At 45.8% G+C, this 27,609-nt stretch overlaps 1 protein-coding gene across 3 annotated transcripts in view; it reads right to left on the reverse strand.

Annotated features, from left to right (window-relative positions):
* Positions 1-678: 678 nt before the first annotated feature.
* LOC140392016 (interferon-inducible double-stranded RNA-dependent protein kinase activator A homolog A-like) overlaps positions 679-27,609 on the reverse strand; it is a 62,346-nt gene continuing 35,415 nt past the window's right edge. For 2 of the 3 annotated variants that reach the window (XM_072477167.1, XM_072477182.1), the window contains exons 6-8: positions 8,048-8,169; positions 4,232-4,424; positions 679-2,925 (exon numbers count right to left, since the gene is read on the reverse strand). In XM_072477167.1, the coding sequence (XP_072333268.1) occupies positions 2,768-2,925; positions 4,232-4,424; positions 8,048-8,169 (473 nt within the window). In that variant the 3' untranslated portion in view covers positions 679-2,767. The remainder of the gene's footprint in view (positions 2,926-4,231; positions 4,425-8,047; positions 8,170-27,609) is intronic. The other variant, XR_011935227.1, reaches the window with a different exon arrangement.

Below are 27,609 nucleotides of genomic sequence, written 5' to 3' on the forward strand. Positions count from 1 at the left end.
TTTGAGCTTGAAGTGAGTTTCTTAAAGTATACTTTAGTAGAAAAAGGACTAATCTCCAGTTTGTCTCCTTGGAAATAAATCATTCACAAGTAATTTGGGTAAGGATTTCTTTTGTTTGCATTTATGCACATGGGCAGAACATTCTATGGACACATTGGCCAGAAATTCAGGCATACACTAGCAGGATTTTGGGGGGGGGGGTGGGGAGAAAGAGGTCATTTGAGTTACCAACACTGGCAGTGGAGGTTTTACTGCTTTCAGGCCTTAGTCAAGCACATCTGGAAACAGAAGTGAAAATCAATCTGCTGCAAATCAATCTGCTGCAACAGTAGTAGAGATCCACAGGCATATGAAGAGGAAGACAACAATTTGTTAGCTGGAGCAATCAAGAAGGTCGGACACCTCACATTCTTTTAATGTAGGGTTGAAAGAGGCACTCTTGTTGTTTAGTCGGGTAAGACCTACTAGTTGTGCTGTGCAAGTTTAACACGTGACAAGTGAACTGCTGGTGTGTTCAAGCACCCAAGACTGGGTCCTGCAAAGAGAGCGAATCTAACTAAAATATTATTTCCACTAATTAAATCCCATAACATTTAAGTACAGCAAGGTAGATGGTGTGTTCCCACCACATTGGAGACCGGGTCATTTCGGCCCCATTTCAGGCCATTGTTTACAAGCAAAATAAATACACCTGTTTTTTACACAATACTTTTATTCATCTCTTCTGTTTTCCAATTAAATTACAGCACTTGATAACACAGCTAAAGTTCTCATAGCTCCTGAAGTATAAATTACAGAAACAATGCCACATTGATATCAGACAATGGAAAGCCTGAAACATGAGGTCTATGCCAAGGAGATAAGTTTCCTGAGGCTCCTAACTGGCTCTCGTGAATCGATCGGATACAAAATTACTGAAACTACTAATTATTTACATAATTAAGTCTACAGGTGGATTTATATAATTATCAATACTATTTTTGTAAATACCTTTTCTTTAATATACAAATACTGAAAACAACGCATGCTTACAAGCATATAGTTCACCACAGTCAATCATTAGATGGCTTTCCAGAGATGTTGGGGGTAGATTATTTTGCTTGTACAAGAACGGTTATCATAAATCAACATGGTTTCCGTGGAGCAGGAATTAGTGCAACCAAATGCTGTTTGGAGCACATACATGCTTAAACTTTTAAAATAGCTTTCAGTCAATAGCCAGTATTACTTTTAATAATAGGAGAAAATCCAATTCCTGCATGATACAGCATCCTAGACGATCTAGTTGAGTTATGGAAATATATTTTCCGATTGTTAACCTGTTGAAAAGTTTTTTAAAAAACTGATGGGAAAGCTGCAAAGAAAATATAAATAAATAAATCTTGGTATATTCTTTCCCACACAATGTTAGCACAAATCTATTTATAAAGCTATGAAAATGTATTTTTTATATTCCTACTTTTTAAAAAGTACACTATGGGTTCTATTGAAAAAACATCTGAAAATTCAGGAGTAACCTGAAGATCAGTTTTTTTAAAATACATTTAGAGTACCCAATTCATTTTTTCCAATTAAGGGGCAATTTAGCATAGCCAATCCACCTGCCCTGCACACCGTTTGGGTTGTGGGGGCGAAACCCATGCAAACACGGGGAGAATGTGCAAACTCCACACGGACGTGGCCCAGAGCTGGGATCGAACCTGGGACTTCAGAGCTGTGAGGCAGCAGTGCTATCCACTGTGCCACCGCACCGGAAGATCAGTTACAATGAAACTGGGCCTCAATATTCACCGGCAAAAGTTTTGTTACATGTCAAATTTATTCCCAGCTTGAGTCACTGTCTGTGCAGAGTCTGCACATTCTCCACGTGTCTGCGTGGATTTCCTCCAGGTGCTCCGGTTTCCTCCCACAAGTCCCGAAAGACGTACTATTAGAGATTTGGACATTCTGAATTCTCCTTCTGTGTATACGAACAGGTGCCGGAATGTGGCGACTAGGAGCTTTTCACAGTAACTTCATTGCAGTAATGTAAGCCTACTTGTGACAATAAAGATTATTAAAAACTGTATTATTAAAAACTGATTACAAGTATTTTTTGGACAGCTAAGCTTCCTCAAAATATAATTAAACAAATCTTGCAGTAAAGTGACAAGCTAGGACACGAGGGTGGAAAGAGGTCCAAATGAATCCCTCTGTCTGCTCCCAACTTAAATCACACCACACAGGACAGGGAGCTGTAGAGTTAGTAATGAAGCCGTTAACTAACATTATACAACTGATTTTTAATTTTTTTTTTTAAACTTTAGTTTTGAGTTAATAAAACTCTGCTGAATATTTCAGAGTTATTTTAAATTAACTGGTGTCATTCATCTTCAAACATGTATTTCTACTGGACAAAAATGACAAACTAAAATATAAATAGGAAGACTTGTCTGACTATTTTACTTTCCATAAATAAAATTCTAATAAGACATGCATTTGTCACAGAGGGACAGGGCTGGGGAGAAACATTTTAAAATCAGTTTCTTGATAAATTGCTTCTCTAAGGTATTACGGCAATTCCTTAAAATAGTATAGGTCTTTTCAGACTTTTAATGCGAAGGACACACTCAAAACTGATGGTTGTGTGCATGTACATACATATGCTACTCTATGTCAGTCTTTAACAATCTCAAGCTGTATTTCAATCATGTAATTTAGAAAAATACTTCTCTCCAAATTGCTTATTTCTCTTCCAGGGTAATGTAGATGAAACATGAATGTTTTCTTAATTTCTTTCAGCCATAATCTTCAAATATTGCAGTGCGTTGTGGGCAGCATCATTGTGAGCATTACTACGAGAAATTCCAGTACCATGGCATACGGTAACTGGCTGAGTTGAGAGTTCAGCTAAACACTGATACTGACCATTCACAGTCAGCTCATCTGCAACAAAGAAAATGCAATTATTTTTTCCCCCAAATTAAACAAATAATCAAGTGGCCTCGTAGAAGGTGTTTCACTTGAAATATTCACAAGCTGTTTCTTATATAATGAGAAGGTAACCTCCCATCTAGTCATAGTTATGAATAGTCAAGACCCATTTGAAATGATGTGGAGATGCCGGCGTTGGACTGGGGTGAGCACAGTAAGAAGTCTTACAAGACCAGGTTAAAGTCCAACAGGTTTGTTCCGAATCACTAGCTTTCGGAGCACTGCTCCTTCCTCAGGTGAATGAAGAGGTGGGTTCCAGAAACATTTATATATAGACATATATTTGTCTATATGTGTTTCTGGAACCCACATCTTCATTCACCTGAGGAAGGAGCAATGCTCCGAAAGCTAGTGATTCGAAACAAACCTGTTGGACTTTAACCTGGTGTTGTAAGTGTTCTTACATTTGAAATGAACACAGGTTACAATCAGTGCAGTTAAAAACCAATTGCAATCATCATCTGACTTTGTATTGATATCAAGATCCTTTGGGACCCATTTCAAAAAATGATTTGGGTAAAAATAGTTTGTTATTATATGAATAAAACCTAACATACCAATATAGTGTGCACATACAATTATGGTAAATAAGATTGATGTAGATTAATTCTCCTCTTTCAGTTCTGTGTCCAAAGGCAGGTCCAACCCACAGTGACCTCAACCCCGGGTACGACAAGGAGGCCAATCCCGAATCTATCCCAGCCAGAACAAGGATTGAATCCATGCTGTTGACACCAATCTGATCAACACAGCAGTCATCTAGCTAACTGACTCCAAAAGGAGTCCCTGTTGCTGTGACTACATACACTTTTCATGCAGGGGCTCTAGATAGCTGACCAGGAATCTCTTCCACTCTTACAGCCTGCCATTGACATAGATTGGAAGAATTTACTCAACCTGTTTAGCCACATGATGAAAACACCTTCCTTGGCCATCCAGTCTTCTTGGGAGTGGGAATTGAACCAGAGCTTCTGGCTCTAGGGATGCTAACCACTGTGCCACAAGATCTCCAGATTATTTATTGGTGAGGAAAAATGGAAGGTTTGCAGATGATAGCAAGATTAGCCTTAGTGCTGAATTGCAACTTTCAATCAACATAAGAATTACAAAATGACTAGTAGACTCCTGATTGAACATTTGTGGTTTCCCAAATATTCTGACTGGGTATTCCATTTTAATAGCTAACGATTTTCACTTCTCAAAATGGAGCTGAATATTTTACATTATTTAAGGTGACAGACTGTTATAATTTACATACCTATGTCCAGGTAGGAGGTATCAAATCCTTGCTCTTCCATCACTTCTGCCAACATCTGACTGTAGTCAGTGTTGGGAATGCTGAGTGGACTCCTCCTCAGTTGATTAATTTTTTCTCCAGATGAATTTCTTAGCAGGACCCAGCTGTTTACCGACATCATTCCTCTTGCACCATTCCATTTATCTTCAGATATCTGAAGTACATAGAATTAAGTGATTTAGGCTGCTATTCGGGGGTATGTGGAATTGAACAATATGGGGGAAGGTCACAGCCGCCACATTGTGGGAGGCACTTGAGGCGGTAGTTAGGGGGGAATTTATTTCAATTCGGTGCATAGAGAGGAGAAGAGAGAGAGCGGGAGCTGGTAGAGAAGATTCTGATGGTCGATCGGAGGTACTTGGTGGCGCGTGATTAGCGGTTGTTAAAGGAGAGGCAGAGGCTCCAGATGGAGTTTGGGTTAGTGTCCACGGGAAAGGGGTGGGGAAGTTGCAGAGGGGCAGTGCAGGGAAAAGGAGAGCAGGATGCTGGCCAATCATTTGAGGAAGCAGGCAGCAACGAGGGATATTGGTAGGGTGAGGGACAAGAGGGGGAAGGTGGTGACGGATCTAGAGTGGGTTAATGGGGCGTATTTGCTGGAGTGGTTCAGGTTTGGGCAGGGGTTTGAGGTTTGGGATCAGCTATTGTACAGGGCGTCGGTGGCGAGTGTCCAGAAGAATCGGATGAGTTTGGGGTACTTTAGGTTACATCGTGAGACGAGACAGGAGTGCCCAATCTTCCCGTTGCTTTTCACCTTGGCGATAGAGCAGTTGGCAATGCCGCATAAGGCGTTGAGAGGTTGGCAAGCAATTGAGCGGTGGGGTGCCGAGCATAGTCTCACTATATGCAGATGATCTAGTAAAGTATCTCTGAATCGGTGGATGACACTGGAGGGATTATGGAGATTTTGGTGGGCATTTGGCCGGATATCGGGATACAAATTGTACATTGGAAAGAGAGAGGTGTTTCCGATCAATGCTAGAGGGCAAGAGAGGAGGTTAGGTCAGTTGCTGTTCAGGGTGGTGGGGACGTGTTTTAGATATTTAGGAATCCAGGTAGCGCAGAGCTGGGCCCAACTACATAAATTGAACTTGGCATGATTTGTAGAGGGAATGAAGGTGGATTTTAAGAGGTGGGATATGTTGCCGCTATCACTGGCTAAGTGCATGCAGGCAGTGAAAAGGACGGTGCTGCCCAGGTTCTTGTTCCAGAACATCATCATTTGTTCCCAAGTCCCTTTTCAGGAAGGTCAATGGGAAAATTTTCAGGGTTTTGGGGGAGGGGGGGGGGGAAAGAGAGCCACGGGTGAGGCAGGTGTTCCTCTGGAGGGGCCGAGTTGGGGGGCTGGCGTTGCCGAATCTGATTAATTATTATTGGGCGTAGAACATAGCAATACTGAGGAAGAGAGAGCGGATGGAGCCGGCATTTTGTAGGAAGACGAGTTTGAGGACACTGTTGTTGGCATCTCTCCCGTTCTCGCCGGTCAGGTACTCAGTGAGCCCAGTGGTAATTTCGGTGTTACGGGTGTGGAGGCAACATATTGGGCTGGAGGGCATGAGGTTGTGGGCACCGATATGCGACAACTGTAGGTTTGTGCCGGCGGGGCTGGATGAGAGGTTCTGGGGGTGGAGGCAGGTGGCCACGGAGTACTTTAGGGACTTGTTTATAGAGGGCACGTTTGTGGGGCAGGAGGAGTTGGAGGAATTGATATGAGCTGCCCAAGGGGAACGGCTTTAGGTACCTGCTGGTGAGGGATTTTGTGAGGAGTTGCCGTCCTTCCCAGGGCTGCCGCCTTCGGTGTTGCAGGACAAGTTGCTGTCAGAGGACGGTATAGGGGAGGGGAAGGTGTTGGATATTTAAGGAATTGAATGAGAGGGAGGGTACTCCGGTGGAGGAGATTAAGCGCAAGTGGGAGGAGGAGTTGGGAGGGGAGGTGCGGGCCTGGATGTGGTAGAATCCTTGCGGAGGGCAAACGCGTCCTCGTCGTGTACAAGATTAAGCCTCATCCAGTTTAAGATAGTACATTGGGGCCCACATGATGGTGGCGAGGATGAGTAGGTTCTTGTGGGGGTGAAAGACAGGTGTCACACGCCCATGTGTTTTGGATGTCTCCAAGACGGAAGGGTTTCTCGGATGTTATTTCTGAGGTTCTGGGTGTGGGGGTGGCCTGGACTCCGAAGGTGGCGATGTTTGGTGTGTCGGAAGATCTGGGAGTCCCAAGTGCAGAGAGAGACCGATGTATTGGCCTTTTCCTCAATAGCCCGGAGACGGATTTTTTGTGTTGTTGGGGCTCAGAGCCACCGAAGGCAGGGATATGGGTGAGTGATCTGGCAGAATTCCTGAGAAGGTCAGGTTCGCTTTGCAGGGGTCGGTAGAGGGGTTCACCCAGTATGGAAGCCATTCATCGATTTCTTCAAGGAGGATTGAGGGGTCAGCGAGGTGGTGGGTGGGGGCGGAGGGGATAAGGGGGTAAAAATTGGGAAGGCAGGATTTGGTGGGGTGTTGGTATGGGGGTGATGTTGGCGATTTGTTGTTGGTCTTCTGATATTTTGTGTATGTGAAAAGCCTTGAATAAAAATATTTTTAAAAAGAATTAAGTGATTTAGCTTATTCTTGCAAAAATTAAAGGTAAAACATTTACTCTCCACTTGATCAAATTTAGACCAAATGTTTCGATTTGGCTGTTCTAACTTTTCTACGAGTTTCAGGTACCCAACTTAAAAGATACACTTGCTCCATAACTTATTATGGATGTCCAAACAACCCACATATCCATTTACAGTTCCTACGCTGTTGGTTTCTACTTTTTGAATTTTGAGGGCCTGAAGGTTTGGAAATCGTCTCTAGTATTGCTTCCATCTTGCTTGGTGAATCCTAAATCCTAAATTTCTGTCTGTCGGTAGTTTACAAAAATTGAAATTAATCAAGTATCTATTAACTTTATCTATCAATGGGGACCCAAGAGGATCTATGCTATATGCTTAACTGGCCCACAAAGGCAAAATATGTGGAAAGTCCTGGCTTTTTAAAAAAATAAGTAATGTTTAGTATCTAAACATATCCATCAAATCTCTCCAATTGTGTTGGGGTTAGCATATATTTCCTGCTGACAAATCTACATGAATCAGCCATAACTCTCACTCCTAGTGTTATCCTGTAATTAATGGGGTTCACTGACCAGGTTGTCAGAACCTTCCTAATGTTAATGTCAGAACTAAAGGCAATATGCCAGTTGATTTTCTGGTTACGTTTAAATTCCCCTGATCAGAGGTGAGGAATATTCTGGAAAAAGCAAAGCCATGAGACACTGCATTGCAGTCACACATCAAGATTTATCAGTTAGAAACAAATGAAAATTGTTTGGGTTCTTATGAATAATTTGCAGGAGCACTGGAAGCAGCCTCTAATCTGGAAATGGGGCTCAGGGCGATCAAGGACAGTGAAGATCAACTAAATCAACAGCACGACATCCTTGTTACCATTCTTCTATTTTCTGTTATGATGAAAAAAAATCTGAGATGGAAATACTATTCGATACTTTAATTCGTACCACTAGCAATGAAGCTGAAAATTTTTAACTTTTTTAAAACTACTCAAATCGATTTGTGCTTTTCCGGATTTTAAACTCACCTTCCACGCAAGTTCTTTGCTTGATGGTCAGGTGATGGTCAGTCTCAGATTTCAACTTTGTCAGAACTGTAACCACATCCCAAACTGCTGCAAACTTATCGAACTGTAAACCTCTTACTACATGCCTCAAACATTTTATCATACTCTTACCAATGAAATGTCATCAGCAGTGCCTTTATTTCCCTGTTTCCAATCAGCAGGAATATTCTGTAGTTTGGCAACCATCTTTTCTGCAGCGTTGCGTTTTGCTGATTTTTTTGAAGTACTACGACCTACACAAGAAATAAAAATTCATAATTCACTGACAGTTTTGTGCTCACGTACACTGTTGCTTATCGTTTCAGTTTATATTTTAATTTCTGTACAGTTTTATTAACCTGCACATACAATTACTTTACTCAACAACAACAACATGCATTTATTTACCACCTTTAATATGGAGAAGCATCAAATGGGATTTTCCCTCCTGGGTCAGGGCCCCAATGTCGGGACTGTTTTGTGGTCCTGATCCCAGCCTTGGGTGGGAGTGAGTAATCACCATTTGTGCTTTATGTGGAGGTGGTCTAAGCAGCCAATTAGCGCTGATGGTGTGGAACTCCAAGTACAGGCCCAATTTAAAAGATACATTCACCAGGGAGTCAGGAGCACAGGCCTAGCACCTGGAACAGGGCAGTCCATTCATTCTCCGATGCTAATCTTGAGGTCTTCCTGGAAGTATGAGGGAGAGAAGAGAGGTCCTCTTTCCAGAGGATGGAAGAAGGCCACCAAGCCAAACAATGATACCATGGCTGAGAAAGTCAGCAGCAGATGTGTGGTCCATAGGAACTAGGTCCAGTGGCATAAAAGGTTCAATTACTTTCTGAAGGCAAATGTTGCTTCTGAACAGGAGAGCAATGCATGTCAAGGGTATTTACTGATATCTCAGTAAGGCTCAGAGCCCCAGCACTGTTGAGGATTTGCCAGCTTATGTCGATAAGTCGCTGGCACTGGTCAGAAAGGCCAGCAATACCTCATCTCTCTTTTGTCCTTCCAGGAGAAAAGGGCTCATGATGCCAGGGAGAGTGTTCTGACAGGAAGAGGAGTGTCACATTTCCACATTGTCACAGGAGGGAGCCATGGAGCCAGGAACACCTTGTAGGAGCAATTCAGGGAAAAAGAGATGGTGGGCATATCTGGATGAGAGGGTGAAAAGTGCAATCTGTAGATTAAGGGGATGGAATTCACTCCTCCCAGTGTGTCAAAGATTCAACCGCATTGGGGAGCCTCAGCATTGGTGAGGGATCTGCTATTACAGGCTACTTCATGATTACTTTTCGTGACTCCCACAGGTTCTGGCATGGAGGAAGAAAGCCCAAGTCCTGTGAAGGCACAGGGTCTATCGCATGAAACCAAAACAGCAGAACCAGCACATCATGCACAGACACATACATACACACACGCCTTCTACCAGTGCAGATACACTCACACCTTCTACCAGTGCAGATACACTCACATTGTTGGTCCTTACATGCAGTTAGAAAGAGTGACACTGGTGAAGAGCATGACACCATAGATCAGGAGTTGGTAGCTATGGGTAGTCCCCTCAGGGAATGGAGGACATACCTTCTTAAGGGAAATGTAGGGATTGGGCAATAAATGCTGGCCTAGCCAGTGATGCCCACATCCCATGAAGGAGCCAATTAAAAACAAAATGCAGCCATGCTCAGCTGTGCCAGGTGCAGGGCCCGCAGGAGTAAAAAGAAAAGTGGCTCTACTTAGACCAACAGCAACAGCTATATCAACATGTCAAGAGTTCCCCGAGGCAGTGCAGGATCATGGATTGGAATGGTGGAGTCCATTTAGTTATGTGTGCCATCATGACTTTGAACGTATGAGCTCTTCCATTGAGAAAATGGGCATATGTAGAAATATATGGGACATAGTGGATGCAGGCGCAACATATTGACAAACAGAATGCTTACCACTCTCTGTAACATTGATGAATCAGGGCTTTGATGACACAAAGATCTTTGGAATGGATGCCAGTTGTGCCCAACAGGTGGACTCCTCCAGCCATCTAGAGAACCATCCAAGGGCTGAGGCCATCACCAAAGAGGATGAGGCTTCCACACCCCGGAGCCATCATCATCGCCTCCGTATTCCCTCAAATGTGGCATCATCAATGCAGCCAGCAGAGCTCTATGATGGAGACTATGCCTGCATTGACACAGGTGCAACAGCCTTTGAGGCACCCCCACTGGATCCTTCATGACCAGAATGACTGCCTCATTGGAAACCAGTTGGGCAGGACATAATGATTCACTGGGGATTGCTTCACTTGTAAATGTGCACTTTGTAACTTTTTTAAAAATTCGTTTATCAGAGGGACAAAGCCAAACCCCAAATAGAGCTCCTTGCCTGCTCCAAAAACCAATTCAAATTGAATCCAATGTGGGGACCATGAATCCAATTCATGGTCCCCACAAGAGAGGCATACCAGGTCCATGCATTACACCTGACCTCGCGCTCAATCTTAGCCAAAAGGCTGAAAAGCGATCACTTTGCAATTTTTGGAAGACACTGTAAACATTGACACATGATGCCAGACATGACAGCTTAAATTCTGTAAAGGCAAAACTGGGGGGGAATGAAGAGCTGCAATACCTTGGACAGCCAGAGTATGAAGCAGTCATGGCAGCAGCCAGGAAAGTGAACTCACACTTGCATGGTGCTCTTTCATGGTTGCAGACCATATTATGGCTGAATGTTGGAAGTCTTTCCTAGTGCTAATTATTAAAAAATTATTTCATGGGATGAGAGTGTCATTGGCAAGGCCAACATTTGTTGACCATCTCTAATTTTTTTTTAAAAGTCTATTTTATTACAGACATGTTATCAAAACAGGTTACAGTACATAAACACCCCGGGAAACATACTCCCCAACAATCAATTATACAGCCTGCACAGATTTTCCCCCTTTTTCACCCTGCACACACACACACCCCTCCCCCACCCACCCCCTCCCCTCCCCCACCACCCCCCTGCGACAAATAGCTCCTCAAACATCCCCCACCTTTTCTCAAATGCCCCTGCTGAGCCCCTTAACTCATACTTTATCTTCTCTAACCGCAGGAAGTCATACAGGTCCCCCAACCAAGCCGCTACCTCTGGTGGCGATGCTGACTGCCACTCCAGTAAAATTTGCCACCGTGCAATCAGAGAGGCGAAGGCCTCGACATAGGCCTTTCTCCTCTCCATGAGCTCCAGCTTCTCTGAAACCCCAAATATCGCAACCAAAGGGTCTGGGTCCACCTCCTGCTCCACTACCCTGGCTAAGACCGTGAACACGTTTGTAATAAAATACATTCAGGTTTACCAGACTGATTCCAGGGATGGCGGGACTGTCATATGAGGAGAGATTGACTAGGGTGGGATTGTTCTCGCTGGAGTTCAGAAGAATGAGGGGGGTCTCATAGAGACTTATAAAATTCTAACAGGACTAGACAGGGTAGATGCAGGGAAAATGTTACCAATGATAGGTGTGTCCAGAACCAGAGGTCACAGCTTGAGGATTCAGGGTAAACCATTCCGGACAGAGATAAGGAGACATTTCTTCACACAGAATGGGGAGCCTGTGGAATTCATTACCACAGGAAGTAGTTGATGCTAAAACATTGAATATATTCGAGAGGCGGCTGGATATGGCACTTGGGGCGAATGGGATCAAAGGCTATGGGGAGAAAGCAGGATTAGGCTCTTGAGTTGGATCAGCCATGATCGTGATGAATGGCGGAGCAGGCTCAAAGGGTCAAAAGGTCTCCTCGTGCTCCTATCTTCTATGTATCTATGTAACACTCCCACCCAGAATCTTCCCAATTTTTCGCAATCCCAAAACATGTGTGAGATTCGCTGACCCCCACCCACACCTCTCACATTCATCTAACCCCTGAAAGAACCCACTCATTCTCACCCGAGTCATATGCACCCTGTGCACCACCTTAAACTGCATCAGGCTCATCCTTGCACAAGAGGTGGTCCCGTTTACCCTTCGCAGTGCCTCACCTCATACTCTCCAATTGATCTCTCCTCCCAACTCCACTTCCCATTTCTCCTTGATCTTCACCACCTGCTCACCTCCCTGCTCCCCCAGCCACTTGTATATATCCCCCAATCCTTCCCTTCCACATCCAGAAGCAGCAGTTGCTCCAGCAGGGTGTATCCCGGCAACCTAGGGAACCACCTCCAGACCTTTCACTCAAAGTCCCTAACCTGCAGATATCTGAACTCACTACCCCTCGGCAGCTCTAACTTCTCCCTTAGCTCCTCCAGACTGGCGTACCCTTCTTCCAAATACAAAGCTCTCACCTTGACCAGCCCCAGTTCCCTCCACCTCCTGTAAACATTATCCATCCCTCCTGGCTCAAACCCATGTTCTTGCACAGTGGCGTTAGCACCAGCATCCCTTCCATCCTAAAATGCCGCCTCAGCTAATTCCATATCTTCAGCGTGGACTGCACCACTGGGCTCCCGGAATACCTACTCGGAGCCATTGGCAATGCTGCCGTCACCATAGCCCTCAAACTAAACTCCTTACAAGATTCCTCCTCCATCCTACCCCACGCTACCCCTTCTACCTTTAATTTAAATAAAAATCTTTATTAGTGTCACAAATAGGCTTGCATTAACACTGCAATGAAGTCACTGTGAAAAGCCGCAAGTCGCCCCATTCAGGCACCTGTTCGAGTACACTGAGGGAGAATTCAGAATGTCCAATTCACCTAACAAGCATGTCTTTTCAGATTTATAGGATAAACCGGAGCACCCGTAGGAAACCCACGCAGACACAGGGAGTACTTGCAGATTCCACACAGACAGTGACCCAAACTGGGAATCAAACACTGTGAAGCAAGAGTGCTAAACAGTGCCACCACCACTTTGAAATTACCCTTTGAAAGGTGGTGGTGAGCCATCTCAACAACTGAAGGATTGCTAGGTGTGGTAGCACAGCCCCTTTAAAGGGGCGGACTCCACGGGCCACATGACCAACTTGGGGTTGAGCACGTGAACCCCAGCCAATATGGAGTTTGTGCAGGACCTTGGGAGCAAGTGTTAAGACCAGTTGCATCGTGTTCTATACCTGTTAGCTAACTGCCTTTCATCAATAAACCCCTTTGTTAACTCCTGGAAGCCTCCAGTGCATGTATTGAGCCATCACATTGGCAACGAGGATGGAATGGAAAGAACAGCTGAGAAAGTGGAAAGCTCCAGCAAAAGTCAGAATTATTTAAACAATTAGTGGAAATGCCTATCGCTGGGAAATTAGACCCATTTTGACCAAGGGGTTGAGGATTGAGTCAGTACATCAAACAGCGCCGTGTTTTTAAAACTGCAAACGCGATCACAAACGAGGACAAACAGAATGCGATACTTCTGACAGTTTGCGCACCCCAAACGTATAATTTGATTGGAACCGCATGTTCCCGAAGCCATCCGACTCAAAGCCCTTTCATCAGATAGTGAAATTAGTTAATGAACAGCTCAGCCCAAGGTCCTCGATTATCCTTCTACTGACACTCTGCAGTGAGGGACCATGAAGGGCCCGTCTCAGCCTTCATAGCCAGACTTCACCAGCAGCACAGAGTTCAGGACCGTACTTAGTCATATGTTGCGCTAGTGGAGACCACAATTATGTTGAGATATTCAGGCAACCGTCGAAAGAGGTACCACTGAACTTCAAAGGGACGTTAATCAGGTATGGGACGGTATGGCCAGGAGGTCTGCGGCGGGATAAACAAGCACAGTGCAGAACCAGACACTGTTCTCAGGGTAGGACTGGAATCTAAGGAGCAGGAAGGAGTCGGGACGTCAACCCAAATTAGAGGTTGCAGGGAGGAGAACTATCATTGCAGGGGGAGAACCATCCCCAAGAGATCTGCCACATTCGGGAGCTCGAGTGTTTCCACTGCAACCGAAGGGGGCACATTCAAGCACGCTGCTGTGTGAGGCAAAGCATGCCAATGCAAAAAGAAGAAAAGCAGCAGCCGTCCACAGCGCCACTGAACATAGAACATAGAACGATACAGCGCAGTACAGGCCCTTCGGCCCACGATGTTGCACCGAAACAAAAGCCATCTAACCTACACTATGCCATTATCATCCATATGTTTATCCAATAAACTTTTAAATGCCCTCAATGTTGGCGAGTTCACTACTGTAGCAGGTAGGGCATTCCACGGCCTCACTACTCTTTGCGTAAAGAACCTACCTCTGAGCTCTGTCCTATATCTATTACCCCTCAGTTTAAAGCTATGTCCCCTCGTGCCAGCCATTTCCATCCGCGGGAGAAGGCTCTCACTGTCCACCCTATCCAACCCCCTGATCATTTTGTATGCCTCTATTAAGTCTCCTCTTAACCTTCTTCTCTCCAACGAAAACAACCTCAAGTCCATCAGCCTTTCCTCATAAGATTTTCCCTCCATACCAGGCAACATCCTGGTAAATCTCCTCTGCACCCGCTCCAAAGCCTCCACGTCCTTCCTATAATGCGGTGACCAGAACTGTACGCAATACTCCAAATGCGGCCGTACCAGAGTTCTGTACAGCTGCAACATGACCTCCTGACTCCGGAACTCAATCCCTCTACCAATAAAGGCCAACATTCCATAGGCCTTCTTCACAACCCTATCAACCTGGGTGGCAACTTTCAGGGAACTATGTACATGGACACCTAGATCCCTCTGCTCATCCACACTTCCAAGAACTTTACCATTAGCCAAATATTCCGCATTCCTGTTATTCCTTCCAAAGTGAATCACCTCACACTTCTCTACATTAAACTCCATTTGCCACCTCTCAGCCCAGCTCTGCAGCTTATCTATATCCCTCTGTAACCTGCTACATCCTTCCACACTATCTACAACACCACCGACTTTAGTATCGTCTGCAAATTTACTCATCCACCCTTCTGCGCCTTCCTCTAGGTCATTGATAAAAATGACAAACAGCCCCAGAACAGATCCTTGTGGTACTCCACTTGCAACTGAACTCCATTCTGAACATTTCCCATCAACCACCACCCTCTGTCTTCTTTCAGCTAGCCAATTTCTGATCCAGTGGAGAAGAGCTCTGAAGAACAGCATGCAATGTATCGGTTGAATGCAGTCCAACTGAATAAGACGGCTCCAATTGAAATCATCTTAAGGGTAAATGATAGACCCCTTAAAATGATAGTCGAAACCAGGGCTTCAGTGACTGTAATGGTTGGGCAGACTTTCCAATATCTTCGTGCAGGAAGGCAGTCTTTAAACTTGAAGAGCACTACTGCCAAGCTTTGAACATATACTGCGGAATTCTGAAGATCCTCGGAACAGCCAATACGCCAGTGGCCTACAGAGGACAGGAGGCCAATCAGCCTTTGGTTGTCATGGAAGGACATAGATCCAGTCTGTTGAGAAGAGACTGGTTACAGAAGATTAGGCTCAACGGGCTGGCAATCTTCAAAATATATCTCAAGGAAGTACGAAGATGTCTTCCGCAAAGAATTGGGCCGGATTAAGGGCATAAAAGCCAAGACATATTTCAATTTGGATTTAATGCCCAAGTTTTTCAGAACATATAGACGCATTGCATCAGAATGTTGAAGCAGAGCTAGAGATTGGAAGAGCTGGTCCAAATAGCAACTTGCCTTAAACCCGATCGTTCGATAAAGATTTGTGAAGACTATAAACTGACCGTAAATCAGCCTGTCCAGGTTGATTGGTATCCCATTCCACAAATTGAGGACCTCTATGCTAAGCTGGCGGGGTCCTCACCTATTACAAATTGGACCTCAGTCATGTCTACTTGCTACTAGAGTTGGATGAGGAATCTCAGAGGTTTGCTGCTATCAATACCCACAAAGGCCTCTTCCAGTACACTAGATCACCCTTTAGCATTGCTTCAGCCTGCACTATCTTCAAGGGCATTCCCAGTGATGGTTTACCTTGATGACGTGCTAGTCACCCGCATTACACCAGAAGAACACATGAACAGCCTAGAGGTTTTGTGATGCAGGAGTGCGGTTAAAACATGAAAAATGTACTTTTCAGGCCTCAGAAGTGACGTATCTAGGATTTTCCATTGATGCAACAGGGTTGCATCCCTTGGAAGAAAAGGTCCAAGCAATATGAGATATCCCTGAACCCAAAAATGTCAGCAAGCTTAAATCCTTCCTCAGTATGATCAATGAAAATGGAAGGTTTATTTTGAATTTAGCCACAATATTGGCATCATTACACCAGTTATTAAGGGAGAATCAATGGTGGCAATAGAGGGAGCCTCAAGACAAAGCCTTCTGAGTCACAAAGCAAACATTACAGCCTTCAAACCTCTTGGTGCATTTTGACCCGGGTAAATTAAATGTGCTGACACAAAATGGGAGATGGTTCGGAATGCCCTATTCCCTTTGCTTCAAGGATCCTTTCTGAAGCAGAACAAAACTATGCCCAGATGGAGGAGAAGGGCTTAGCGGTTATATTTGATGTGAAGAAATTCCACCAGTATGATCAACGTTCAACGGAGTGACTGACCACAAGTCATTACTGGGCCTGCTAAGGGAAGATAAACCTATACCGTCCATACCCTCAGTGAGGGTACAGCATTGCGCCTTGTTATTGGCAGCTTGCAACTATACTTTACAGCGCCGTCCTGGGATGCAAATTGCTAATGTGGATGGATTAAGTCGCCTGCCCCTACCCAAGAGCATTCCACCGTCACCTATATCCCAGGAGAACATTCTAGCTTTAAATTTCCTAGGTACGCTGCCAGTGTTCGTGGGGCACATCTGTAACTGGATCAAAGAGACCTATTCTTTCACAGGTTAAACGAACATTATAAGAAGTCTGATCATCTGAGGTCCTAATTCACTAGCCAGGGCGATTGGACATGTGAATATGATTCGGTGGGCATCATGGGTGGTTGTCCCTCCTCAGGCCAGAGGGACACCTCTGAGTTACACAGCGCCCATCCAGAGCAGACAAAGATGAAGATGTGGGCATGGATTAAAGTCTGGTGGCCAGACATAGATAAAGCCATTGAACTAGTACACCAGTGCCACCCTTGCTAAATTCAGCAATCTTTGCCACCTTCCATTTATCTTTGGGAATGCCCAGGTCACCCATGGACCAGGGTTGGTAATATGGGCAAGATGTTTTTTGTGCTTGTGGATGCCCACTCTAAGTGGCTATCAGTTCAAAAGATGGGGACCATTACCTCAGTGGCCACGGTAGATACCTTGCCAGAGTGTTTGCCATTTACGGGCTTCTCGAATCAATTGCTTTGGACAATGGCAACCCCTTCACCGACGCTAATTTCCAGGTTTTTGTGTGGGCTAATGGACAGCTTCCTACCTCCCAGCGTCGAACGGTCTGGCTGAGAGGGCCGGTCCAAACTTTCAAGAATGGCTTGAAAAAGCAATCTTATAAACTCCTTCGCTAGAGGTTGGCTAATTCGTTGTTGTCGTACATCTCAACCCCTCATTCCATGGGGTTCACACCTGCTGAGCTGCACATGGCCCGTCAGTTGGGATCCCGATTGGATCTTGTGTTTCCAAATTTGGTAGGGAGGGTGAAGGCAAGTCAGGCCTCCCAGAAGAGTCATAGTTGAGTAAAGGGGTGACAGGTCTTTCCAGGTGGAGACCTGGCTTTAGTCCGTAATTTCGGTTCAGGTTTGCCTTGGTTAGAAGAATGGGTTGTGGCCCAGTCAGGGCCGGTGTCTTATGTGGTCAATGTGAACGGGAAGACTGTCAGAAAGCATATCTACACTTGAATAGCGATCCCCAACTTGGAGTCGACAATTCCACCTGCCATCACGAATACTCCTGTAATTCTACCCAGCCAAAGGGTGCCAGGGACTCCAATTTCTGTTCAACCAGCTGCGCCTGTTAAGGCCAGTTCGCCTGAATCCCGGAGTGGGTTTTTGCTGGGAATGGAGGATGTATGCGAGAGAGCAGGCGAACCACGCTCCTATGTTCTGGGAGTGTGGAAAGCAATGTTTGAGACTTTGTTGGGGATCATGGGGGTCAGGATGACGCAGTGCTCTTTGGTGGCGATTTTTGAGGTGACAGACTTGTCAGGGCTGCTGGAGGGGAAGGGGGCCAACGTTGTGGCCTTCACCTCTCTGATTGCCCAGCGATTGATTTTACTGAGTTAGTGGTCGGCAGCGTGGTTGGGGGATCTGTATGAATTCTTAAGGCTGGAAAAGATTAAGTTCGCCCTGAGAGGGTCGGAACAGGGATTTTATGTGTGGTGGAGGCTATTCCTGTCAGTGTTTGAGGACTTGTTTGTCACCAGTTTGGGGGGGGGGGGGCGGTTTAGGGGTGAAAAGGTTGGAGAAATTGACAAACTGTGCGTAGCATGTTTATTTTGAGGTGTTATTTGCTGTCTGTATTTGACTGTGTTTGGAATGAAATATATTTTTAAAAACATTTGTAATTTCTGTATGTAGTTTTAGTAAGAGACTGGGGGGGGATTGGCGTTGATAGTGCGGCCCCTTTAGGGGGGGGTAGGCTCCATGGAACCACTCGACCAGCTCAGGGCCAATCGCACGGAAGCATGCAAACCCCAAGCAAAGAGGAGTTTGCAAGAGGCCCTGGGAGCAGGGCCCCGGGCAGTTTGGATCAGGGAGCCCAAGTGTTAAGACCTGTTATATTGTGTTCTGTCCCTGTTATTTAACTGCCTTTTGCCTTCCATCGATAAACCCCTTTGTTAATTACTGAAAGTCTCCAGTGTACGTCTCGGGCCACCACGCTAGGACATTTCGGAAGGCAGTTATGAGTCAACCATATTTTTGTGGGTCAATAGTCACATATTGGCTAGAAGGGGTAAGGATGACCAAATTCCTTCCAAAAAAAAGGACATTCCCAGATGGGGTTTACACAACAATCTGGTAGATCCATGGTCACCAAGGTCACAGTGGCTTTTTAGTCCAGATGTATTTGATTAACTGCATTTAAATTCCACATCTGTTGTGATGGGATTTGAACTCAGGTCTTCTGATTAGTCCAAGCCTCAGGGTTATTAGTCCAGTAACATAACCACGATAACACTATCCCCCGAAACTCACTGGCTAGTCACTTGGCCACATGGATGCAATCATTTACACCTTGCTTCTGGAGGAACCCAACAAGGGAGGCACACAGTCACAACAGATGTGGAATTTAAATGCAGTTAATCTAATACATTTGGACTAAAAAGCCCTCTTTTAAAAAAAATAAATGTATTAATACATGTTTCAACATCTCCCAAAACCCCTGCCCAGCATCTGACGGTAACCAACTCTCTGAAATAAGAAATAAACGGCTGCCACCTCAGGTAGAACCTTTCAGCCGACCCTCTCATCATATACTTGATTCTTTCAAGTATAAAAGCGCCATCAAGTCGCATTTAAAAATAAATAAATTTAGAGTACCCAATTATTTTTTCCAATTAAGGGGCAATTTAGCATGGCCAATCCACCTAGCCTGCACATCTTTGGGTTGTGGGGGCGAAACCCAAGCAAACATGGGGAGAATGTGCAAACTCCACACGGACAGTGACCCAGAGCCGGGATCGAACCTGGGACCTCAGCGTCGTGAGGAAGCAGTGCTATCCACTGCGCTGCCCTTCCATCCATCAAATTGTTTAACCATGCTGCTGCACTGGGCGGTGCTGAAGACTTCCAACCAAACAGAACTATTAAGAAAGCAAAGCAAGGGCATCCGCCTTCGCCCGTCTGCAACTCTGGTAAATCGGAGAACCCCAAAATAGCCACCAAAGGGCATGGTTCCAAATCAATCCCAAGAATTCTCGACATGGTTCTGAAGAATGGGGCTGTTTAGCACAGGGCTAAATCGCTGGCTTTGAAAGCAGACCAAGGCAGGCCAGCAGCACAGTTCAATTCCCGTACCAGCCTCCCCGAACATGCGCCGGAATGTGGCGCCTAGGGGCTTTTCACAGCAACTTCATTTGAAGCCTACTTGTGACAATAAGTGATTTTCATTTTTCATTTCATTTCAAGGAGACCCAGCTTAGTGCAGGACAGAACATATACATGATGTGCCGGGCTCCTAGAGTACCGCTCGCATCTATCCTCTGCCTCTGCGAAAAACGTAGTCAAATGGGCCCTATGCACCACCTTAAATTGACTCAGGCTGGGCCTAGTGCACAAGACGGTAGAGTTGACTCTGATAAGAGCCTCGTGCCAGGCCCCTCCCTCAAACATCTGGCCGAACTCCTCCTCCCATTTCCTTTTAATCACATCAGACAGGACCTGCTCCATCGACACCAGCCAACCACAGATCTCAGACACCCACCCCTCCCTTACATCAACCACCTAGATAACTCTGTCCGCCTTAGTAGTACTCTGTCCGCCTTAGTAGTACTGAAACTGGTTACCCCTTGGAAGCTTATACTTCTCCAGCCACTCTTCAAAACTAGCAAACTTAGCACCTACAAATAAGTCACCAAACCGCTGTAAACCCTTCTCCCTTCAAGCCCCGAAGGGCGTATTTAAAACTGCCGGTACCGACATAGCACCCAGTTAAGAGTGTCGTCTAAACTGTCCCAATATTTCAACGGTAACCACCACCACCGGATTGGCAGTCCATTTCATCGGAGAAAACGAAGGAGAGCAGTGACCAATGCTCTCAAACTGGTGCCTTTACAGCCATTCCTCTCCATCCGCCCCAGATGGACTAAGTCCTCCCATACCACTACCGCACCTGCTGCCCAATAGTAGTATAACAGGTTGGGCCACACTAGACCCCTGACTGCCTATCCCTTTCTAGAAGTCCTTTATGGACCCATGTGGTCCTGCCTGTCCTAATAAAAGCAGGAGGTCATCTTATTGACTCACGCAAAGAAAGATTTTGAAAGGAAAATGGCACTGAAGCAAAATAGAAATCTTGGAAGGATATTTGTTTTGACTGATTGAACCCTCCCTGCCAAAGTCAGCAGGAGGTTATCTCATCTCCTTAGGTCCTCCTTCACCACTTTACCCAGGTCCCCAAAATTTAACTTCTGTAGCGAGGCCAGGTAAGGGGCTACCCGGACTCCCAGATAACGAAAACTGGACCTGGTCAAGCGAAAAGCCAACTTCCCCAGATTGGCTCCCGCCTCATGAGGCAATCCAGCAACCACCCCAAGAGGCGACACCAGGCCAACCCAAAATGGCCAACAGATCCCCCAAAACAACCAGACAATAAGTCCCCAGCAACCGTTAAAAAAATAAACCCCCTCCCAACACCACACCCAAACAACCAAGTAAACCACAAACAGGTCCCCAAATACCCCCCTCACCAAACTCAAACCACCAAATAACTATAACCCCCAAAACTCATACCTAATAAATCCCCATCATACAAGCCGCAGATAACCCCGCCTTTCATTTCCGTTGACTATCTAATCCAGCTAGCGGGGTAGCCTCCGCACATAGTACTATTCATAACCCCAAAATTCCAAAACACCTCAACCAACCCTCTGCCCAAAACCAACTTTATTAATTCCAAACTAAAGCAACATTAACAGTAAACAACACCCATCCCACCAACTCTCACAAATCAATTCTACATGTAAGGTTACAAAACAGCCCCATCTACACCCCTTCAACCATTGATAAGAAAGAAGACAGGCAGAAAAAACAAAATCCTCACCTACCTCCGAACAGACATCCCTCAACCCAGAAAAAATGCAATTCTTTCAACCCCAGTCCATTTCTTTGGATGAACATCTCAGCTTCCACTGGAGTCTTGAAGTGTTGTTCCTTATTCTCATAGGTCACCCGAAGGCGCATGGGGTAAACCACCCTAGCCTTATTGCCTCCTGGCCAGCTCTGCTCCAACATAGTGGTATATTCTCTCCTCATGGCTTTGACACTGCTATTCTGATGCTCCTTTGCCCATCGTAAAATTCATTATCTTGACAGCTGTGGAATCGCACAATAATCGCACAAGGTGGCTCACCAGCACGAGGCTTCTACCTCACCAACCTGTGGGCTCGATCCAGCTTGAGGGGGACCACCCCCGCCATCTTCCAGAGCAACTGCGCCATTAACTTTGTCAGGTTTGGGTCCTCCAGCAACTCGATCACCCCCAGATTCTGCCACCTTGACCGATTTCCAAGGTCATCCACCTTAGCCCTTAAAGTCTTATCAGCCACCACCGTTGCCATTTCGACCTCCAGGGAAGAGATCTGGTTGCTCTGCTTCGACAGAGCAACCCCACTTCTTGTAGCTCCGCACTTGCTGCTTCACCACCTCATCCATCTTAGCCAGGGCCCCTCGAAGAGAGGAAATCACTGCCTCGATCACCTTCTCATGGTCTCCCAAGACCTCTTACGCCAGTTTCTGCAGTTTCACTGCTAACATTCCAACGGTTAATGGGTGGCCCCTTGAAATGCAATCATCATCTCCGCTATTTTCTTCTCCACCAAGGCATTCGAAGCCTCCACTTTTGAAGCTTGCTTCTTCCTTCTTGTTGCCTAGTTCGGTACCAATTGTACATCCCCTTGTGGGACACTTCAACTTTAAAGTTTAAAAGATTTTGGATCCAATTTCCATCGCCAGCCGGGCAAAAAAGCTTAAACCATGTTTCTGGTGGGAGCCCCCACATGTGCATCATGGTGCGACCACTCCATTACACGATGCATCAAAAGTCCCTAAAAAGTCTTCTATGCCTGGGTCGGTTTGAAATTGTATGTACTGCCCAGCTTTTGCAAATAAGGCTTAGTGATCGGTGAGATACATTGGTGTTCTGTCACTCATGACACCAGTTTCACAGCTGATCTTTGGAAAAAGCCAAAGGCGAAGAAGTTGGTGGGGTTACTGGGATACGGGATGGAGTTGAGTTGTGGGCTTAGGTAAGGTGCTCTTTCCAAGGGCCAGTGCAGATGCGATGGGCCGAATGGCCTCCTTCTGCACTGTAAATTCTATGATTCTATTATAAGTTCCAGGTCACAGTGGCTTTGACAGCTACTGGCAGGGCATGCCAAGCAGTCTTGCAAGGTATAGGGTCCTCCCCTATCAGGGCACAAATCTCAATGGCCATCTGCCTTGATAGACAATGTCTCCCACAGTACTGATTCTTCACCATTTGTAGATAGTTTTGTTTTCAGCAGTATACCCTGTGCTGAGGTTATGGACTTCATGGTCTTCCTGCTCCTCATCGATTTCCTCTGCCTCCTCTTTCCCAGGGCATGGCCTCTGTGGCTGAGGATTTTGATCCTCATTGCCACTCGACCCAATATCTGAGAATTGTGCTCCCATTAACAGCTGCATTATTTGTGCTCAGCTGCAGATAAGGGATTGGCTGGTGACTGGTAAGTAGTTTTTTCTTTTATATTCCTTCAGGTGTTATCGTGAAGGGCGCAAAGGTTGCTGAGTGAGTGCTTGCTGAGAAGGGGAGTGAATAACAGGTAAGCTCTTTCTTTCTTTTTCTTTTTTTTTATCTAGGGGGATGGCAGGGGAGGTAGTGCAATGTTCCTCCTGCAGAATGTTTGAGGTGAGGGACGCCGACAGTGTCCCTACTGATTTCATCTGTGGGAAGTGCACCCATCTCCAGTTCCTCAGAAACCGCGTTAGGGAACTGGAGCTGGATGAATTTCGGATCATTCGGGAGGCAGAGGTGGTCATAGATAGAAGCTTCAGGGATGTAGTTACTCCGAAGAATAAAGATAGATGGGTGACGGTGAGAGGGGCTGGGAGGAAGCAGTCAGTACAGGGATTCCCTGTGGTCATTACCCTTTGTAACAAGTAGACCGCTTTGGATACTTACCAGGGGTAAGCCATGGGGTGCAGGTCTCTGGCACAGAGTCTGTCCCCGTTGCTCAGAAGGGAAGAGGGGAGATGAGTAGAGCATTAGTCCTTGGAGACTCCATAGTTAGGGGGATAGATAGGAGATTCTGTGGGAACAAGAGAGACTCGCGGTTGGTGTGTTGCCTCCCAGGTGTCAGGGTGCGTGATGTCTCGGATCGTGTTTTCGGGATCCTTAAGGAGAGGGGGAGCAGCCCCAAGTCGTGGTCCACATAGGTACCAACGACATAGGTAGGAAAAGGGATAGGGATGTAAGGCAGGAACTCAGGGAGCTAGGGTGGAAACTTAGATCTAGGACAAACAGAGTTATTATCTCTGGGTTGTTACCCGTGCCACGTGATAGCGAGATGAGGAATAGGGAGAGAGAGGAGTTGAACGCGTGGCTACAGGGATGGTGCAGGAGGGAGGGTTTCAGATTTCTGGATAACTGGGGCTCATTCTGGGGTCGGTGGTACCTCTACAAACGGGATGGTCTACACCTGGACCAGAGGGGTACCAATATCCTGGGGGGGAAATTTGCTAATGCTCTTCGGGAGGGTTTAAACTAGTTCAGCAGGGGCTTGGGAACCTGAATTGTAATTCCAGTATACAGGAGGTTGAGAGTAGTGAGGTCATGAGTAAGGTTTTAAAGTTGCAGGAGTGTACCGGCAGGCAGGAAGGTGGTTTAAAGTGTGTCTTCTTCAATGCCAGGAGCATCCGGAATAAGGTGGGTGAACTTGCGGCATGGGTTGGTACCTGGGACTTCGATGTTGTGGCCATTTCGGAGACACGGATAGAGCAGGGACAGGAATGGTTGTTGCAGGTGCCTGGGTTTAGATATTTCAGTAAGCTCAGGGAAGGTGGTAAAAGAGGAGGAGGGGTGGCATTGTTAGTCAAGGACAGTATTACGGTGGCAGAAAGGACGTTTGATGAGGACCCGTCAATTGAGGTAGTATGGGCTGAGGTTAGAAGCAGGAAAGGAGAGGTCACCCTGTTAGGGGTTTTCTATAGGCCTCCGAAAAGTTCCAGTGATGTAGAGGAAAGGATTGCAAAGATGATTCGGGATAGGAGAGAAAGCAACAGGGTAGTTGTTATGGGGGACTTTAACTTTCCAAATATTGACTGGAAACGCTATAGTTAGAGTACTTTAGATGGGTCCGTTTTTGTCCAATGTGTGCAGGAGGGTTTCCTGACACAGTATGTAGATAGGCCAACGAGAGGCGAGGCTGTATTGGATTTGGTACTGGGTAATGAACCAGGACAGGTGTTAGATTTGGAGGTAGGTGAGCACTTTGGTGATAGTGACCACAATTCGATTACGTTTACTTTAGTGATGGAAAGGGATAGGTATATACCGCAGGGCAAGAGTTATATCTGGGGGAAAGGCAATTATGATGCGATAAGGCAAGACTTAGGATGCATCGGATGGAGAGGAAGACTGCAGGGGATGGGCACAATGGAAATGTGGAGCTTGTTCAAGGAACAGCTACTGCGTGTCCTTGATAAGTATGTGCCTGTCAGGCAGGGAGGAAGTAGTTGAGTGAGGGAACCGTGGTTTACTAAAGCAGTCAAAACACTTGTCAAGAGGAAGGAGACTTATGTAAAGATGAGACATAAAGGTTCAGTTAGGGCGCTCGAGAGTTACAAGTTAGCTAGGAAGGACCTAAAGAGAGAGCTAAGAAGAGCCAGGAGGGGACATGTGAAGTCTTTGGCAGGTAGGATCAAGGATAACCCTAAAGCTTTCTATAGATATGTCAGGAATAAAAGAATAACTAGGGAAAGAGTAGGGCCAGTCAAGGACAATAGTGGGAAGTTGTGCTTGGAGTCCGAGGAGATAGGAGAGGTGCTAAATGAATTTTTTTCGTCAGTATTCACACAGGAAAAAGACAATGTTGTCGAGGAGAATACTGAGATTCAGGCTACTAGACTAGAAGGGCTTGAGGTCCATAAGGAGGAGGTGTTAACAATTCTGGAAAGGGTGAAAATAGATAAGTCCCCTGGGCCGGATGGGATGTATCCTAGGATTCTTTGGGAAGCTAGGGAGGAGATTGCTGAGCCTTTGGCTTTGATCTTTAAGTCATCTTTGTCAACAGGAATAGTGCCAGAAGACTGGAGGATAGCAAAGGTTGTCCCCTTGTTTAAGAAGGGGAGTAGAGACAACCCCGGTAACTATAGACCAGTGAGCCTTACTTCTGTTGTGGGCAAAATCTTGGAAAGGTTTATAAGAGATAGGGTGTATAATCATCTGGAAAGGAATAATTTGATTAGACATAGTCAACATGGTTTCGTGAAGGGTAGGACGTGCCTCACAAACCTTATTGAGTTCTTTGAGAAGGTGACCAAACAGGTGGATGAGGGTAAAGCAGTTGATGTGGTGTATATGGATTTCAGTAAAGCGTTTGATAAGGTTCCCCACGGTAGGCTACTGCAGAAAATACGGAAGCATGGGATTCAGGGAGATTTAGCAGTTTGGATCACAAATTGGCTAGCTGGAAGAAGACAAAGGGTGGTGGTTGATGGGAAATGTTCAGACTGGAGTCCAGTTACTAGTGGTGTACCACAAGGATCTGTTTTGGGGCCACTGCTGTTTGTCATTTTTATAAATGACCTGGAGGAGGGCGTAGAAGGATGGGTGAGTAAATTTGCAGATGACACTAAAATCGGTGGAGTTGTGGACAGTGTGGAAGGATGTTACAAGTTACAGAAGGACATAGATAAGCTGCAGCGCTGGGCTGAGAGGTGGCAAATGGAGTTTAATGCAGAAAAGTGTGAGGTGATTCATTTTGGAAGGAATAACAGGAAGACAGAGTACTGGGCTAATGGTAAGATTCTTGGCAGTATGGATGAGCAGAGAGATCTCGGTGTCCATGTACATAGATCCCGGAAAGTTGCTGCCCAGGTTGAGAGGGTTGTTAAGAAGGCGTACGGTGTGTTAGCTTTTATTGGTCGAGGGACTGAGTTTCGGAGCCATGAGGTCATGTTGCAGCTGTACAAAACTCTGGTGCGGCCACATTTAGAGTATTGCGTGCAATTCTGGTCACCGCATTATAGGAAGGATGTGGAAGCATTGGAAAGGGTGCAGAGGAGATTTACCAGAATGTTGCCTGGTATGGAGGGAAGATCTTATGAGGAAAGGACTTGAGGCTGTTTTCGTTAGAGAGAAGGTGGTTAAGAGGTGACTTAATTGAGGCATACAAGATGATCAGAGGATTGGATAGGGTGGACAGTGAGAACCTTTTTCCTCGGATGGTGATGTCTAGCACGAGGGGACATAACTTTAAATTGAGGGTAGATAGATATAAGACAGACGCAGAGGTAGGTTCTTTACTCAGAGAGTAGTAAGGGTGTGGAGTGCCCTGCCTGCAACAGTAGTGGACTCGCCAACACTAAGGGTATTCAAATGGTCATTGGATAGACATATGGACGATAAGGGAATAGTGTAAATGGGCTTTAGAGTGGTTTCACAGGTCGGCGCAACATCGAGGGCTGAAGGGCCTGTACTGCGCTGTAATGTTCTATGTTCTATAATAATGTCTGAAACTCTAACCCCTTCCTCTTATGTACTCGCAACGCCAGAAGAGTCACAACACCTTGCACTGCCTAAGTGCGTAAAGACCATCCTCCTCACAATGTCTACACAACCCATTGCATCTGTGTCAGTGCCTGAATGTCCCCCTTAGCAGTGCTTCATTTTATGAACCCAATCTAATATAATGTTATAGCCATGATTGGCTCCTGGCCGTGTTGCTACCTCCATTCATCTGGTCTATCCCTGATCCAGCCTGCAACGCTTACGTCCCCACCAAAATTCCAAACTGGCCCTTACTGAGCTAACAATGAGCTTGGTAACAGGATTAATTGGTCTCACTCCCAAAACAGGCAGGTTTTTAGGCCGGTTATCATTTCTACTGAGGAAATTTACTGCCAGTAGG

This window comes from Scyliorhinus torazame, chromosome 2 (genome assembly GCF_047496885.1).
Source record: "Scyliorhinus torazame isolate Kashiwa2021f chromosome 2, sScyTor2.1, whole genome shotgun sequence".
NCBI classification, from domain to species: Eukaryota; Metazoa; Chordata; class Chondrichthyes; order Carcharhiniformes; family Scyliorhinidae; genus Scyliorhinus; species Scyliorhinus torazame.